Source organism: Mus musculus, chromosome X (assembly GCF_000001635.26).
Source record: "Mus musculus strain C57BL/6J chromosome X, GRCm38.p6 C57BL/6J".
Lineage (NCBI taxonomy): Eukaryota > Metazoa > Chordata > Mammalia > Rodentia > Muridae > Mus > Mus musculus.
Window position 1 is genome coordinate 164,526,933 of NC_000086.7, and position 18,410 is coordinate 164,545,342.

General features: G+C 41.6%; 1 protein-coding gene across 1 annotated transcript in view; it reads left to right on the forward strand.

Moving 5' to 3' along the window:
• Positions 1 to 12,820, forward strand: part of Asb9 (ankyrin repeat and SOCS box-containing 9) — a 41,850-nt gene extending 29,030 nt beyond the window's left edge. The window contains exons 4-8 of the mRNA NM_027027.2: positions 2,476 to 2,583; positions 4,650 to 4,800; positions 6,525 to 6,659; positions 8,438 to 8,629; positions 12,608 to 12,820. Coding sequence (NP_081303.1) covers positions 2,476 to 2,583; positions 4,650 to 4,800; positions 6,525 to 6,659; positions 8,438 to 8,629; positions 12,608 to 12,732 — 711 coding nt within the window. The 3' untranslated portion in view covers positions 12,733 to 12,820. The remainder of the gene's footprint in view (positions 1 to 2,475; positions 2,584 to 4,649; positions 4,801 to 6,524; positions 6,660 to 8,437; positions 8,630 to 12,607) is intronic.
• Positions 12,821 to 18,410: the final 5,590 nt, after the last annotated feature.

Consider the following 18,410-nt stretch of genomic DNA (forward strand, 5'->3'; position numbering starts at 1 on the left):
AGATCTGGGGTGGTGCTTTCCCTAAAATGAAACAATTCACAAGTGAATGATAATGGAAATAGTCAAATACCAGGTGCTATGTTGTAAAGTCCATGGTGATACTTGGGAAGGAATAAATCCAATCAGGTAAGTTATTCCTGTGTCCAGGCACTGGGAGCCATGTTTTGAGGATTCATGGGATTAGGGAGGGAAAATACAGCCTCTTCCTTCCCTGTGAACAGAGGAACAGGGACAGAGAAAGACTGTCAAGGGCATTGGAGCCTCTCATTTACAAGCATATTAGGGTGAGTCTCCTAGAACCTTTTCCTAGGCTCTGGATCTGAGCCCCTGTGTACTGGGATGTAAGCAGAGAGTGACTTGATATCTCAAAATGTGTGATCCTGCTGATCAGAAGGTAAAGGTCAAAAGCACAGGCTGACTAATAATATCATAAATGTCCAAGAAGTAGAAAAATTTGTGTTGAGATCAATGGAGACTGAGGTCTTTTATTGGAGCAATTTTGGGCAACTTTATACTGTTCCAGGAAGAAAACTTACAACCTATATTTGAGTCATTGATTAAATTAACCACGCACAGGGTTTAGGGAGATATCTCAGTGGATAAGAGCATCTGCTATACAAATATGAGGACCTAAGGTCCAATCTCTAGAGCCCATGGGAAAAACTTGGTTGGTCACATGCACCTGCAACCTCAGCACTACACTGTGGTAGGGAGGGAAGGGACAGAAGAATTACTGGACTTTCTGACCGCCAATCAAAGCTCAGGTTTAATGAGAGTCCCTGTCTCTAGGGCATAAGGAAGATGGTGATAAAGTAGGACACATGTACATGAACACACATGTGTGTTTGTCTCTACATCACACCTGCACACGTAAAACACACCCTTCATACATGTACATACATGCATACATATACACACATACATACACATGAAATTACAAAACAACCCTAAGCACACATAGACTAAAAAGTATTTGTATTGTATCCATGTTTCCCAGGACAGTGTGTTCTAAGATGGAGTGGGGCTGAGGCTGGGGAACTCTTCCTGAACCTCTTTTCATGTTCTGCTTGGATTTGGCTCATGATCTATTATCTCCTGGACAACAAGTATCCCCAGAGGGTGATGGATCCTAAGGGTAAACATATAGACATTGTGATTTTCCAGATTTCAAAGGCTTAGTGTGGGAATGCAATTGTTCCTTTGCTTTGGGGACTTTTTAATCTACAGAGGCTTACCTAGTGCATTGTCCCTGTATCACTTGGTCCACACCACTTGCTATGTAAAAATAAAATGGCCCAGAGTTAGTAACATTGAAACAACAGACATGTGGGTTTGTTAACAACTCTGTCAGGAATTCAAACGTTTTGTTAGGGCAGGGAGTCTCGAAAGCTGCAGTCTTTGTAAGGCTTGTCTAACTGAAGATCTGTATAGCCAAGCTCACTGAGGCAGCAGCTGACAAGATCCCATTCCTCCTGAGTTGTTGCACTGAGGGTCTCACTTCCTGGCTGGTGTTTGGGTAGAAGCCACCCTCATTTTCTTGTCAAGGACTTTAAGTAGAATAAGCCAAAGTGATGCTAACACTAAAGAGAGAGTGAGCCAAATATAGGTTGACATTTAATCTTGGACACAACCCTTTATCATCTTTGCATATCTTCTTAATTAGAAGCAAATATTGACAGGAATAAGGCTGGGGGTGGGGCGGAGAGTAGTGCCTTAGGGTGTGCAAAAGGATGAGCAGGATGGGGAAGAGAGGAGGGGAAGCAGAAGAGAGGAATTAGACCAGGGAAGGAAGAGGAGGGGAAGAATAATTGAGAGGGAGAAGCACAGGTGAGGGAGGAGGAGGAAAGGGAAGACTAGGGAAAGGGGAGGAAGAGCACAGGAGGAGGAAAGGATAAGGAGGAGGTGGGTGAGGAAGACAGGAGACGGAAGAGGAAAAGGAAGAATGAAGGAAATGAAGGAGGAGGAAGAGGCAGCATCATCAAATCCCACACTAAAGGGGAGGAGGTCACATGGGATGTTACCGCCAGGAGACATGAGTCACTGGAGGGCTCCCCAGTCCTACAGATGTAAGCCAGGTAATCGAAGGCTCACCCTATTCTTGCCTTCACCATCCCATGCCATACCTGTCCTTCTCAGTAAATGTTTGGTGAGGCCTCATGCTAAATGGAGCAGAATGCCAAGTGCTCCACAAACAAGAACATAACCAACAGTGAAATCATTGAGTTGTCAGCCCCAGCAGAATCTGGTAAAGTCATTTCCTTTGTGGTTATCTTATATTAGGCTCTCACTTGCACAGTGTGATGGGCCCTTCTTGCCTTTTGTGTTTTTACATTATAGTACGTTAGTCGACTGCTTTACCTGACCCTACAACTTAACTTTTTGAAGAATTCACACAGTACTGGAATGATATCAGAGGACCAACCCGAGGGCACTGCTGCCTTGTACTGCATTTTGAGCCTATTTCTCTTCTTCCAGGGTTGGCCTGTAAACATCATCACAGCAGATCACGTGTCTCCCCTCCATGAAGCATGCCTCAGAGGTCACCTGTCCTGTGCAAGTGTGTTACTAAGTCATGGAGCTCAGGTATGTGAAGCTTAAGTAATAGAAACATCAAAAATTAAAAATGGCCATTTCTATTCCTCTGAATAATTTATAGTATCTTTTGATTAGTTGTCATTTTCTTCTTTTTCTCTCCCTCCCCCTGTCTCCCTCTTTCCTTCTTCCCTTCTCTCCCTTCCTCCCTACCCCTCTCTTTCCCTCCTCCTCCTTCTGTTTCTGCTGCTTCTGCTTCGGCCTCTTCTTCCTTCTCCTCCTCTTCTTCTGCCTCTGTCTCTTCTTGTGCTTCTTCTCTTTCCTTCTCTTACTTCTGAAACGTGTTCTTTCTGTAGCCCTGGCTATCCTGGAACTCGAAGTTAGCTTCAAACTTAGAGATCCTCCTGCTTCTACCTCCTGACTGCTGGCATTAAAGTCATGCCACATCTGGTCTATGGGGTCTATTTTAAGCCACTCCAAAATCTGTGCTTAGAGTCTGAACCATTTTATTTATTAGACTTCATTAATAAGTATTGCTATGTAATTGTAATATCTCTGCTTTCATGTCTCTGAGTGGCAGGGAATGAAATCCTGCAGAAAAGGTGAGAACTTTAGCTTGGGATGGCTGTCATGCTGGAGTAAGAAAATCTCTGTGTAGTCTCTCATCTTTTAGCAAGTGGTCTACAATTGTTTGCAGGAGAGCATGAATTGCAAGGGAAGCAGAAGAGGGCAGACCTTTTTCTTGCATCCCATTTGCTACTGTAATATTGGCTAAAGTAAGGCTTGTAGACAAGCCTGCATTCAAGTATTGGAAAAAATGGCCTCCATCTTGTGATGGGAGGGGCTTCAGAGCCCTATGGTAAAGACATGTGCACTGTGAGATGGAAAGAGCTTGAGCCAGTTTGGAAACTAACAAAGAGTCAGGGTGTTAGTAGGGATTATTGGGAACACATAAAAGTGTTCATCTCTTTCCAGTGGGGGATTTAAAGAGGAGCTTCCTATAGGAAATGATGTCTAATCTGAAACAGAAGGACCTTAGAACCAGTCTGCCAAATGGTGAATTAAAGGAAAGTAAGGGCTTCCATCCACAAGACCCCACTAACACAAAAGTCTGGAAGTAAAATTGGGCAAATTTTATTAACCCATTTCTTAGAGCAGGAGAGTAGAGTGGGTGAGGAGGTTTCTTGTCATTCATGACAAAACCACATACAAAAGAAGCAGCTGGAATGGAACGTTAAAGGAACAGTCACTTTATGGTCCTGTGGCACTATGGCATCTTGAGATTGAGCATCTCCTTGAAATTTGCACCCTGTATCTTCTGTATCTCATCTAGGTCTTGGCCTTCCCTGGAAAGAGAATGTAGTGGTGAATTCAGTTTAATTCCCACAGTGACTTCATTTAACAGATGCACATGACCATATGACAAGATAGAAGCGTCCATGTGGATTTGGACTTGTTATCTATTGTTTGTAGCCCAAACATCATGACATGGATGCTAGCTTGTAAATGTCTATGAGATTTGTATTTATTTTAATAAAAACTACCTCTGAAATCTATAGTTTTACAGTCTTGTTAACCAGTTCTGTATCAATTTGCAAACATATTTAAGTTTCATACTGACTAACCATATAAATTTTTCTTTGATCTAATCCTACCCTCTTACCAATTCTCTTATAAATGAATAAACTGAATAAAATCTTTTATATCTGTTAAGCATATCTACATGAGTATCATCCTTTTAAATGAAAAATATATTCTTTTTAAAAATCATTTTCAGATTATTCTGGCTACTACTGTCTTAGGATGGGTGTTTAAAATAGAGACATTAATTTGAAAGCTATGCTATGGAAGTCATCACTACTAGATTCAAGACCCCGAAAGAGGGCAGGGAAGAAAGAACATTGAGTAATATTATTACTGCCTTCTGTTTTATACTTTGTTCTTTTTTTCCATGACAATCGTTCAGAATTTGGTGGTTCTCATTTAATAGAAAAAGATGGAGTTTAAGGCTCAGAGAAGTTTAAAACAACACACATACAGTGAAAGTGGAAGGATTAAGCTTGAGTTCAGTTCACATCAGTCCCTCTCTTTACCCTGGAGTTGGGTTTTCTTTGCAGGTGAATGGCATGACCATAGACTGGCGAACTCCCTTGTTTAATGCATGTGTCAGCGGCAGTCAGGACTGTGTGAATCTGCTGCTACAGCATGGAGCCACTCCCCACCCTGAGACTGAGCTGGCCTCTCCCATCCATGAGGCTGCTAAAAGAGGTAAATCCATTGGTAATATTTAGGGGTTTCATCCAGTCCTTCAAGGAAGCTCTAACTACAGAAATAGAAAAGCAGAGGGATATTTTAGAGCAGTAGTTTTCAAAAGGTGTGTTGGTAGGAGCATCCATATGACCAGGCATGTGAGTGCAGGCTCTTGGGACCTGCTCCAGGCTCTGATGCACACGTATGTTTGAGAATCACCCTTTCAGAGCTATATTGCTAGAGTAGGCAATGGTAAATACATAGGAAGTTATGGATCTTTATGGAATATATGATCTCATAGAAAGCAAGGTCCATATTTAATTGTATGGAAGTAATAGGCTCTATACTAACATTTTCTTTCAAAGTTATCATGTACCTCAATCATGTTCAGCTCCATTTCCCTCTCCTGCCCTTCTTCTCCCAGCCGTGTTCTTTCTCAAGTAGCTTCCCTTCTACTTTTATGGGGGGAGAGAGAGAGAGAGAGAGAGAGAGAGAGAGAGAGAGAGAGAGAGAGAGAGAGAGAGAGAGAGAGAGAGAGAGGAGAGAGAGAGAGGGAGAGAGAGAGGGGGAGAGAGAGAAGGAGAGAGAGAGAGGGAGAGAGAGAGAAGAGAGAGCACAGGAGAGAGCAAGAGACAGCATGTGTGCGCATATAATCTGGGTTCCACATATGAGTGAATGAATGTATAGTTTGTATTTGTCTTTCTGAGTTTATCTTACTTGCTTAATATGGTGCTCTCCAATTCCACTCATTTCCATGCAAACAGTAAAATCTCATTCTTCTTTATGGCAGAATAAAACTCTGTGTTACATATGTACCATATTTTCTTTATTCATTCTATGTCTTTCTTCAGGACCATCTTTTTTTATTATTAGATATTTTCTTTATATACATTTCAAATGCTATCCTGAAAGTTCCCTATACCCTCCCTGCCCCCACTCCCCTACCCACCCACTCCCACTTCTTGGCCCTGGCATTCCCCTGTACTGGGGCATATAAAGTTTGCAAGACCAAAGAGCCTCTCTTCCCAATGATGGCCGACTAGGCCATCTTCTGCTACATATGCAGCTAGATACACAAGCTCTGAGGCTACTGGTTAGTTCATATTGTTGTTCCACCTATCGGGTTGCAGACCCCTTTAGCTCCTTGGACACTTTCACTGGCTCCTCCATTGGGCCCTGTGTTCCATCCTATAGATGACTGTGAGCATCCACTTCTGTGTTTGCCAGGCACTGGCATAGCCTCATATGAGACAGCTATACCAGGGTTCCTTCAGCAAAATCTTGCTGGCATATGCAATTAGCCTTGTTTCTCCATGTCTCTTCCCTGATCAGACTAGTTATAAACACACGATCCATAAAAGTAAATGGCTGCGGGTTGCTTACCATGGCTAGTGAATGCAGTTCCACTCTCAGTGGCAGGCGACATTTTGTTGATGGTTGGAGATTGCTTCTTTGGATGATCCTCCTTTTGTTTTGGAGAAAGCAAGGCAAAAAGCCCTATTCTTCTCTTCATGGGAGGAGATGAATGGGCTAGGATGTCCAGTGGGGAGCTGATCTAATGGCTTGGGACAGACATTTACTCTTTCTGCTGTATTTAAAATATTCTCTATTGTAAGTAAAAGAATATGACTTTTGATTGCTGGATATGTTGGGATGTATTTAAACACACACAAAATAGGAACCGTTATTTAGTAAATTTATGCTGTAACTCTTCTGTTTGTTTCTTTCTTTTTGTGCTACAGGATATGTGAAATGCATTGAGTCCCTCGCAGCTCATGGGGCCAATATTGACTATAACATCAGCCATCTCGGAACACCTCTGTATGTGGCTTGTAAAAACCAGCAAGTAGCCTGTGCCAAGAAGCTCCTAGAATCAGGTAAGGCAAAAAGAGCATGGAAATGAAAAGCAAATTACACGACTCCTAAAGATCCTCCTGTCATCCAAGAGGAGAGAGTGTGGGCAAGGGGATTGAGCAAGACCCTGCTGTTCTGACGGGAAGAGTTGTTCTACACTGTCTACATTTTAATTGTCACACTTCTAACTAGCAAGACAATGAGGGAGGAAGAAGAAGATGTTGATGATAACATCTATACCTTTTTCCAGGGTGGTCCTCATTTATTACAAGCTTTTCCTCCCTGCCCTCTGCCTCTCTCTAGCTGGACAGTTAAATGATTGAGTTCTGCAGAGTGTGCAGAGCTGCTGGGTTGTAGCTGACTCTTCTTTTTTTGGGACCATCTTCCACATTTGTCTGCCATAAACAGTGTTTTGTTTGTTTGTTTTTTTTTCTTGAAGGGATGCACTATCATTCCTTTTCACTCCCCTATGGTTGTCCAGTCCCCTTCCCAACACTGGGAGCACTAGGGCAACTCTTTATCTACATTGTGATCTTCCTTTAAGGCTCTAGGAGTCTCTCTCCACACTGACTGTTTTCACCTTCCTATTCATTTTCCCTTGTTTGATAGCAGTTCTCATTCATAAGTTCTCTCTGCCACTCTCCCTCCTGCCTATTATTTTAGGGAGAGTTTTTAAGCTTCAAGGCATTTAACGCTCGTATCCAGGGCAGGGCCATACTTGGCATCTCTCACAAAGTAAAACTAGTATTTGTTGACCAGGCGACTGGGCATTGTGTGTGTGTGGAGTCCCTAGTTCAGGTAAAAAGTGGGAGCCTGCATACGTGTCAGTGAGAACCAAGCTCTGAGCAGGGGTGAGGATTTATTTAGATGGTGGAGGGAGAATTGGGTAGGGATGGTCCTTACTCCTAAAGAGAACTTGTCAGCTTTCCTGCGGTAACAGAATCAATTATTCCAACTTAGGGGGAGAAATGCCTCCCTGAATTGGTTGTGTTTAATGATCCAGTTCACACAGTCTCACATCCCATAGCTTTAAACGCAGTGCTGCCCAGTGTATGAATCCAGCTTCTGTATGTATGTGGGGTTTCCTCATTTTAGCCTTATTCGTGGTCTGTACTAATACTTAGATTGCATTAATAATGAATTGGCAGTGTTCATGCTACCCAGACTTTCTCTTGATTGTACCATGCCCATGCATAATACTCTGTGGTGGTGAATTGCTAATGCCATATGCTACACGACTTACATGGTCCTTTCCTTCATGTTGTCAAATAAAATTTCCTTTTATTGTATTTGCATGAACATGTGTGTGTTCATGTGGGGAGGGGGATGCATGTGTGCATGTGTGTGTGAGTGAATGTGAGCGTGCATGTGCAGGTGTGCTCATGCTTGTGGAGGTCAAAGGTCATCCTTAGATGTTGTTCCCCTGGAGCCATCCAGTTTGAATTTTGGAGCACAGTCTCTCGGACCAGGGACTCACCGATTAGGCTAGGCTGCCTTCAAGGGTCTGTCTGTCTGTCTCACTGTCCAGCTCATTACCAGTGTGTATTACCATATTCACATTTTTCTCTGGGTGCTGGTGACTGAACACTGATTTTTTTTTTTTTTTTGCACGGCAAGCACTTTACCAACACAGTTGTATATCCAGTGCCCAAGTTTCTTATTATCTTAAATGACATAAAATGAAATCAGTTCCCAATCTTAAAGAATTCTGTTCATCACGAATTCCCCACATTGAAAGTCTCTTGGGAAAGGGGATGGCTAGCACTGCTCTGTGACCTCTTTTGTTCTTGTGACCATTTAGGAGTATCTGTGAATCAAGGCAAAGGCTTGGATTCTCCTCTTCACGTAGTGGCCAGGATGTCCAGTGTGGAGCTGGTGCATCTGCTCATGGATTTCGGAGCAAACGCTCAAGCCAAGAATGCTGATGGCAAACGTCCTGTGGACCTGGTGCCTCTGGAGAGTCCTTTGATCCAGATCTTCTTGCAGAATGAAGGTGCCTCTCTATTGCCCTAATCGAAGCCCTAACCCATAGAGACTCCTTTGATCCCTAGTGTGAGGCAGGTACTTACTAAGTTCTGACTTCCAGTTCTATAAAGATCACTCTCTGCCCTCATCATGCATGGGGAACCTGAGATAATTCAACAAGGCACATCATTGCTAATGAAGTAAAATTTAGCCTTTTGTTGTTTGATATGTTGGAGTCAGGCTGTTTGGCCAGTTTTTAAAGAGGTCAGCTATGATTTAAAAATATTTGATATTAAAGTTAAATGCAACATGCTTTAGAGCAGTGGTTCTCAACCTTCCTAATGCTGTGACCCTTTAATACAAGTTCCTCCTGTAGTGGTGACCCCCAACCATAAAGTGATTTTTGTTGCTACTTCATAATTGTAATTTTGCTACGTGTGTGAATAATAATGTAAATGCCTATGTTTTCTGATAGTCTTAGCCAATCCCTGTGAAAGCCATTCAACCTTCTAAGGGGTCTCAACCCACAGGCTGAGAACCACTTCTTTAGAGTGATTCTGCAGATGCCTTCAAGGTATTGTCTGGTTTCTCAAGATGTCTGAACTGCCCCATATACCAGTCAAATCACTGAGTAAATGATTGCTGGGGTTAAGATGTAGCAACTAAGAGTTTAGGGCATTTGTTTAATGATTTACACCAATCAAGATACATTTACTCTTGCAAGTTTACCACAAATAAGAACTCACACTACCCACACAAATAACTAAACAGTGGTCTGCACAGGAGAAGGGCATTTCATGCAGCAAAGAACCCTTCAGGTTGCAAGGAAACCTGATTGCCTTATTAGTTGCTCTACCAGAGTGTTGACTGTGCTTTGGTTTTGGAGTGTGAGACTCTGAAGTAGGCCTTCTGATCTGAGGGACCCTGATGTCAAGTAAGCTGGTTATTTTCTAACCACAGGCTGAGAAGTAGGGCTGGTTCTGGGTAGAGTGATAAAATGGTCCAAGAACTTCTTTCTGCTCCCACTGACCCAGGGCAATTGCCCGTCCTGCAGTTACCTGCACTCCTTAGCACTGCAGGGCAGGCTAAGAAAGACTGATGGAGGCAGAAGGAACCAACCAGACTTCTCTTTCCATTAAACTGTGGGATAATCACTGGGCATTTCTGCCTGTATCTTGACGATTTCTTGTTTTGAAAAATTTCTATGTTATACACATAGAGCTACCTTCTCTTACAGTTCCTCAGGGCCCACAGAAATATTTCAGTTCACATTAAAACAGAAGAAGGATGAATAAAACCTAACCAGAATTATATTCATCTTTATACTAACATAGTTCTAAAATACCAGTTTTAATATTTTTATTGGGAATGTAATATACAGAGGCAACTGTGCCTCAGGGTCTAGCAAATTCACATAGTGTGGTGAATATATCGTTTTCGTATGATGTTATAAGATTTTCAGATTGTCTTCACTGGTATTTTTTTCCTTTCTTCCTTCCTTCCTTCCTTCCTTCCTTCCTTCCTTCCTTCCTTCCTTCCTTCCTTCCTTCCTTTTTTCTTTTTCTTTTTCTTTTTCTTTGTTTTCTTTCTTTCTTTGTTTCTTTCTTTCTTTGTTTCTTTCTTTCTTTCCTTCCTTCCTTCCTTCCTTCCTTCCTTCCTTCCTTCCTTCCTTCTTTCTTTCTTTCTTTTTTGAGGCAGGGTCTCTGTGCCTAGTGCTGGTTATCCAGAAACTTGCTACGTAGATCAGGCTAGCCTTGAAGTCACAGAGATCCCTCTGCCTTTGCATGACTGTTAGTATTAAAGATATGCCCCACCATGCCTGGCTTGGTCACTTTTAGGATTTGGGCGAGGCATTTCTTAGCAGTCCAATAGCCCACAAGAAATGGTCCTAGGCAAGCAAGCAAAAAAAAAAAAAAAAAGACCTGCAGATAGAACACATAAACTTCTGTCCCTGGGTTTCTTTGATGATTCAGCTTACCTGGTGCTCTGTGCTCAGGGAGGCAACTTAATTAAATTGCTGTCTTTCTTCAAGGGTATGGGAACTTGGGAGTCTTAGCTGGAACTTAACTGTGTTCTGAGTTGGGCTTGGCATGGAAGTTAGGAATGGTGGAGATCTCCCTTTTTCTGGAAGCTAAAAGGAAGAATTTCAAAAATATTATTCCCCACCCCTCCCGTGCTTGGCATCTAAAGCATGTTTTCTCATGGCACAGATGGAGAACATGCAATGACTCCCACCAAGCTTGCTCTGAAGTCCTCTTCTTCATTTATCATTTTGAGGGCTACCTACAGTTGCCCCTAATTAGTCATATCCTCTAACACTCCTTAGTGAAGTTAGGTTAACTTCCATTTCTCTCAAAGTGTGTGCTGTGAAGTTTGCTGACCTGTGCCTTGAACATAATCTGATGTTGCCTTCACTTGCAACCAGTCCCTTTTGGAACGTGCTGTTAGCGCTCCATCTAGAGCTTACACACACTCCTTTGACTCTATTCATCTTCAGTTCTTGTTCCCCATCACCCGAGAGATCCAAAACTAAGTTTACCTGTAGCTCATGGAAAGGCTACAGGACAGTAGAAGCCACAGTATCATTTCAACTGCAGTCTCAAGCCTGACTTCATAAGAAAATAACCTGGGGCCCATGCTTTAAAAAAAATCCAGATGCACAGGCACACACCAACAATAATTGAACCAATGTTTCTGGAGTGGGACGCAGCTTCATATAAACTTCTTCAGCTCCAGACAAATCTAAATTTCACCATGGATTGAGAGCTATTGTTTTATAAAATTTATTATGACTATACAGTTTTCTGTTAAAAAAATACCAAAGAAGAATTTCCATTTTAATTTGGTGCAAAGAGTGGGGTGGGGATGGTGATTATACCTTACCTTTTGTAGTGTAATAGGGATTCGAAACCTTGGTGCCATTGATAGCTGGAGTTAGGAGCTGTGCTGTGTGCAGATGCTAGCAACTAGTGCTAATATTTTCCTCAAGTAATGCTAATCAAAAAGTGCCTCGAGATGTTGAGTAATGTCCCCTAGGGAGAAAATACCTTCCTTTTCTTTTTTCCTACCCAGCTTGTTGAGAACTATCACTCTAAAATGCAAGCTCTTGGCTGTTCCCTGTGCATATTTATATTAGTTCACTTTTTCACAAATGAGCTAAAGTTTGGGAAAGCTTAGAGTACAGAATAGAAAAGTAAACACAATTTAACTACATGAACTTATGATTTACTTTGAGCTAAGCATATTTGAATATTTTTAACTTGCTAATATTATAAACATACTTGCATCTAGAAGTATGGTTTAATTTTAAGGTAAACGACAACACCATGAAATAGGAATTTTACTTTTTATGATTGAAACTGTTGTATAGTTGTTAATTCCCACGTTAGTTTCTTTAAACCTCTATTAGTGAGGTGGCTAACTTTTAGATAGTTTTTAGTCTGTCCTAAACTAAAACCCAACCAGGGATGGAGATGGCTGAGCAATTTATGAGTGACTCCTGCATTTGCAGAGGACTGGGGTTCTGTTCCCAGCACCCACATCTGGCAGCTTACAACCATCTTTAACATAGGTGATGCTATGCTCTCTGCTGGCCTCCATGGGTGCCCTCAAGCATGTGCTCATACTATCATGTATACACATACATATAGATAAAAGTATCTGAAAATATCTAATGATCTTACTTCAGTTAAATATAGGAAAAGAGAGATCATGGACTAAAAAATGCCTCCCTCATCTATGCACATAACAATGTAAAAAGAGATCATGAATTTATTTGAAAGAAAGGGCATACAGGAATGTTGGGAAGAAAGGAAGGGAAGAGGGAATTGATGTAATTATATTATAATCTCAAAAACAGAAGTAAAAAATGAAAAAGAAAACCAAGGAAACATGGACTTAAAGTGTTTAGTGTATCTGTATAAGAATGTGATATATAATGTATGATTGAAAAAGGTCGTCCTAGATTAGCAAAACAAGCATGACTTGTCCCATGTTCTTCCTCCAGGACCCCAGTCTTTGAGGCAGCTATGCCGCCTGAGAATCCGGAAATGCTTTGGCATTCGGCAGCATCATAAGATTTCTGAGCTCCTCCTCCCGGAAGACCTGAAGCGCTTCCTTTTACACCTCTAATTGTGGAGGGACTGGATTCGCAAGCAACTGAAAAACAGTGTTGAAACTCTTACCACTGGAGTTTCAAATAAATGAAGGTTTATAATGGTAGACGAGTGGTTTCTTTTGATTTTATTTTTTCTAGTAAGACCCTTATTTTAAAAAGAGCACACAGGGTACTTCATAGTATTGGTTAGAGAGTGTGAAGACTGGTTGTCCTCTGCTTAAACGTGACTGTCTAAAAATAGCTATTGGTCTTGAACATGTCCTACATGCCAATCACCAAGCAAGGAACACTTTATGCATCGTCTAATTGAGCCTTCACAGCTAACTGCCCAGGTGGTACTATTTACTACCTTTGCCAGGTGATACACTGAAGCTCAGACTGATCAATATATCCAATTACTGAGATCAAGGACAGAGGAGCCAGATGCAAACGTAAATTGTCTGCTGTTAGCCTGGACAGTTTCAGCTAAGACAGAATTTTCTGTTGTTATGGTCTTGGCATCTCCATGACATGGAACAGGAGATGAAGGAGGACAGTGTTTCTTTGTTTGTATCTGTGCTCTTAACCTTTTCTCCTTTATGGCACAACTGGCTGCATTAGATGTAGAAGCACGTTTATTTTCCACCTCAAATCCCATATGCGTAGTAAGTATATTCTAGAACTCTGCTGGGCAGTATAGTAGCTGCTCTTCAGAGCTTGCAACTGTGGGTGATTTTCATCACTCTCCCATTCCCTCATACTCAAATATTGACAATGGCTGCAAACAGTTTTAGTTGTTTTTACTAAGATTTGTACTACTGGGTATTCTCAACTGTGTACGATTTGGCATCTAGCTGGTTGTCATATGGTTCACAGGATAGCCTCTCACCCATAACAAAGCATTATCTAGTCAACATGCAAATGGTGCCTAGGTTGAGAGACCCTGAAATACATATATATGGCAAATTAAAACAAAACAGAATCAGTTAAAGCCAAGGAAAATGGAAACTTCACCTTAGTGTCACCGGCCATGAAGTAAGTGTTTCTAACCATTCAGGTGAAGTGGCCACTGTGTTGTATGACCAAGATATAGTTGCAGAAATTTCTATTAGACAGGGTTCCTGAGATAGTTAATGGATTTTAACTGCTTTTCCATTTCAGATTTACACAAAACCTAGTGTGGATGGTTGTAGTTCTTGTTTTGAGAGATGAATTTTGAGGTTCCATTAATATCATTATAAAGAAAATATTGCAGTCATTTAAGGGAAATCGTTACATATGAGATTACATATGGTCTACATGATCTTGAAAGATATATCCGTTATAATTTTCTGGTGCTTCTTAATTTAACTTGCTATATGGAACAAAATACCCATGAAAGGAGTTACAGAGACCAAGTTTGGAGCTAAGACGAAAGGATGGACTATCCAGAGACTACCCCACCTGGGGATCCATCCCACAATCAGCCACCAAACCCAGACACTATTGCATATGCCAGCAAGATTTTGCTGAAGGGACCCTGGTATGAGGCTATGCCAGTGCCTGGCAAATACAGAAGTAGATGCTCACAGTCATCTATAAGATGGAACACCGGCCCCCAGTGGAGAAGCTAGAGCAAGCCATAAGGAGCTGAAGGGGTGTGCAATCCTATAGGTGGAACAACAATATGAACTAACCAGTATCCCCAGAGCTCGTGTCTCTAGATGGTTATGTATGTAGCAGAAGATGGCCTATTCGGCCATCACTGGGAAGAGAGGCCCCTTGGTATTTCAAACTTTATATGCCCCAGTACAGGGGAATGCCAGGGCCAAGAAGTGGGAGTGGGTGGGTAGGGGAGCAGGGCGGGGGGGGGAGGGTATAGGAAACTTTTGGGATAGCATTTGAAATGTATATAAAGAAAATATCTAATAAGAAAAACAAAAAAGAAAAAAAAAAGAAAATGCCTAGAATACGCTTCTAAAAATCACAAGTTATTCCAGAAGATGGCGCTATTGGCACATACTTCCTAAAGCAAAAGCCTTGCTACTCATAAATGTCCAGTCACAAAATGGTTTACAACAGAGCCTCTGGAAATTTCCATTTGGGAATGAAAACTTTGTGATAATAGATTCTACCGACAATGGTTTCTTTCTTTGGTTCTATAACCCATATATTTCTAGTTTGAATAAAAACCCCCCTTACCCCCCAGTCTGTCTGGCTTTTAACTGGACTATCTTTTCTCTACTCAGAATTTATAGATAGCTAATGAACAGAGGCATTCCTGCATTTTTCTAGTTTATTCCGTTCCATTCAGTCACTGAGTTTGTTTATTCAGGGATTATTTAGTGAGTGGCTTTGTCGGTGGCAGTCACTATTCTAGACACTAAGGAGGAAAAGTTAATGAGATTGGCATAGTCTAACAACAGATACGGTTTCCTAGCTCTTACATTGTAGTCAGCCTTTTGCCAAGGGGCAGGAGCCGTGAGCAATTTTGCTAGTGTTTTTCAGAAAACATCAGTTTAGGGCTAGGAAATTGGCCCAGAAAGTGTAGGCATGGCAACCAAGTACCCAGGATGATCCCCGGAACCCATGCAATAGTCGGGCACAGCAACGCACACTTTTCCACCTACTTGGAGCAGGGGCAAAGGCAATCTAGCCAAAATGGCAAATTGCAGGCAGGTTTAGGAAGAGATCCTGTCTCAAAGGAAAAGAAGGGGAGGAGCATTCGAGGGAGGAGGACACTTAGTGTTGACCTTTCGTCTCCACACAGAAAGGGACAAATGTTCATGCATACATACTAAACATATAAACATGAACAGGGTACACACATACACACACACACACACACACACACACACACACACACACACACACAAACAGTAGCCTGGTGTCTCATGTAAAATGTTTCTGATAAACCCTTTCTATCGTAATCCAAAACTAACAGAATTACTAGAAGAATATTACAATTAAGCAAGTCATAAATCCATACAGCAAATGGTCATTGTCCCAAAAATGTCAGCACAATGCCCCTTGTCGCAATTTAGGGAAATGTAAAAGCACTTCACTTAGCGGTAGAAAGAAGTCCTTCTTTAAACGAGCCACCTTTATGAATATGGATGTGATTGCATTTACTAGTGGTGTACATCTATGAATGCTTTGTTAACCAATGCAGTGCAAGCAGTTATATCATCAAAGCTGTATAAATGACACTTAAACACCCCTCCCCACTGTCCTGGCTAGGTTTATGGCAACTTGACATAAACGAAAGTCACTGGAGAGGAAGCAACTTCAATTGAGAAAAACGCCTTAAGCCTGTGCCCAGCTCACCTTCCATGCCAAGCTCTGGGCTGGTGATCTTGAGTTCTATAAGAAAACAGCAAACTATGATGAACAAGCTATTAAGCAGCACACCTCCATGGCCTATACACTAGGAGCCTCCAGGTTCCTGCCCTGACTTTGATGATGAATTGTAATATGGAAACAATAGGCAAAATAAACCTATTCCTCCCCAAGTGGCTTTTGGTTACGTGTTTTGTTTTGTTTTGTTTTGTTTTGTTTTGTTTTGTTTTGTTTTGTTTACAGCATTAAAACCCTTCAGATATCCACTTTAAAGAATGAAGAATGTAAGCTTGGTTTCATGATGCCTTCTTTTAAAACAAGTAAGCATTCTATCTGTTTTCAGATGGCAGTCTAACCTATTATGTAGACTAGTGTGTTGTTGCTTTCCAATATTTTTCTTGTTTTGGAGTAGGTGTACATGGCTAGCATAATTCATGTTATGATAAATGAAGAAAGCAAGAGAAAAGGACAGGAAAAGGATGGCCTTTTAATTCTAGCTTTGGCTCGTGTGTCTGGTACTCCGTGTACCAGTCTGGAGTGGTCAGTCAATAAACAGGCACGTAGGGTTCCGAAAGAAGGGACTCACATGTGCTCAGCTGTCTATTCTGGGCACAGGGGTGGGGCTTTACAATATGATTAAAGGCCAGCCTTCAGGGTTCAAAATAAGATCATGTCAGGATTACATGTTGATAAATAGCTCCTATTTCTCAGGGCTCACAAAAAGATAGGCATGATGAATTAGTGACTCATATTAACCTTAAAACTTTTATCCCCCCTTCACAAACAGGGGTACAGAAAGGCTAAGGGGATTCTAAAACGTCTCAGCAGCTGGTAAATCCAGGCTAACTCGCAGAAGCCTAATCTCTTACCAATCACATGCTTTGCCCTGTCCTTTCTTTAATCAACTATAGAGCTCTGCTCTACAGATCCTAAACACCCTTTCCAGTTTCCTAGTGTCCCTGGAACATGGGTTGGGAAGCAGCTCTGTAAGTCATAGGTTTCACTGTGACACTGAGAAACACTGTTATGGTGTAGACATTACACAGCGCTTTCTAGGATCACATGATTCAGCCTGAGAGAACCCAAACTTGGTAACTCTTGGGGCAAGTCAACCCCTGCCTTCCAGTGAGTCGAGTAGATACAGTACAGCTCCATCTTGGAAGATTAAGCTTGGTATTGCATATTAACTTGTTTTTATGAGCCAAGAACACTGTGGACTGACCTTGTCAGTGACCAAAATTCCCCTGTCATGGGATAGGGTGACAGAGATATTACCTATACTTTAGACAACAGTGACTACTCATTTGCTGCTCCTGAGTTCGCTGTTTTCTTTCCATCTGTAATCATCTTAGGCTGCTACCCAACAGATTATTACACATTTACTGGATTAATGCAACACAAATTGCTTATCTCATCATTCCTATAGGTCTGAATTTCAGGTGTAGAGAGCTAGATTCTTGGTTTCTACAGGACTGGAACAATAGTGTATTAGAGACTTCTTTCATCTCTGACTCAATAGCTGAGAAGAAGCAACTTAAGGGAGGGAAGTTTTACTTTGCATTATGATTTAAGGAGATACAGTCCATTGTGGAAGGGAAATCATGACAGAGAGCAGCTTTCAGCTGAGGCACTCGACTCCTGAGGCTGCTGGCTTACATCTCAGTGGACCGGGGAGCGGAGAAAAAGGAACACTGACATTGACTTTCTCCTAGTTCCTTTTTTATTCAGCCTGGCTATGCTGATGGATAGTGCCCCCAACCCCAAACTCATGGCAGGTCTCTTTTTCTCCCCCTCATCAGTTCCTCTCTGAAATCTGCCTCATAGACACACCCAAAAGTATGTAACACTAATGACTCAGGCATTTCTTAATTTGATTAATTTGGCAATCATGATTACTCTTAACACGTGTATTTGCCTGTAAGTTTTAAATTTGGGGTTTATGGATCATTTTTTTTTCTTTTTATGAGCTCATGCTTACTGTCAGAAACTAGTTCCTTGTAGCCTTAACACTGTGACTCCTGTTTTCCTGCTGGCTGTCAGTCAAGGGCTGCTCTCAGCCTCCAGGGACCACTAAGTCCCTTGACATGTATTTGAAGGTCCCAGCATAGAGGTTTACTTCCTGTCAGGCCAGGAGCAGAAGGAACACATCTCCCCGACATTCTGCTCTGTGAACAGCTGGAATATACTGTCTGCTTCTAAATAGATAACTTGGTTAGATCAAGGTTATCTGGGTAATATCCTGACTTTAAGGTCAAATGCTTTGGAGACATTTTAGAATGCCTCTGGCTGGCCATATCTGCTGATGGCTAATAGCCATCAAATTGTGTTGATTTGCCTGAAGTCTAATATACAGTAACATAATGATGGTTATTTTTGTCATTTCATCAAAGATGTA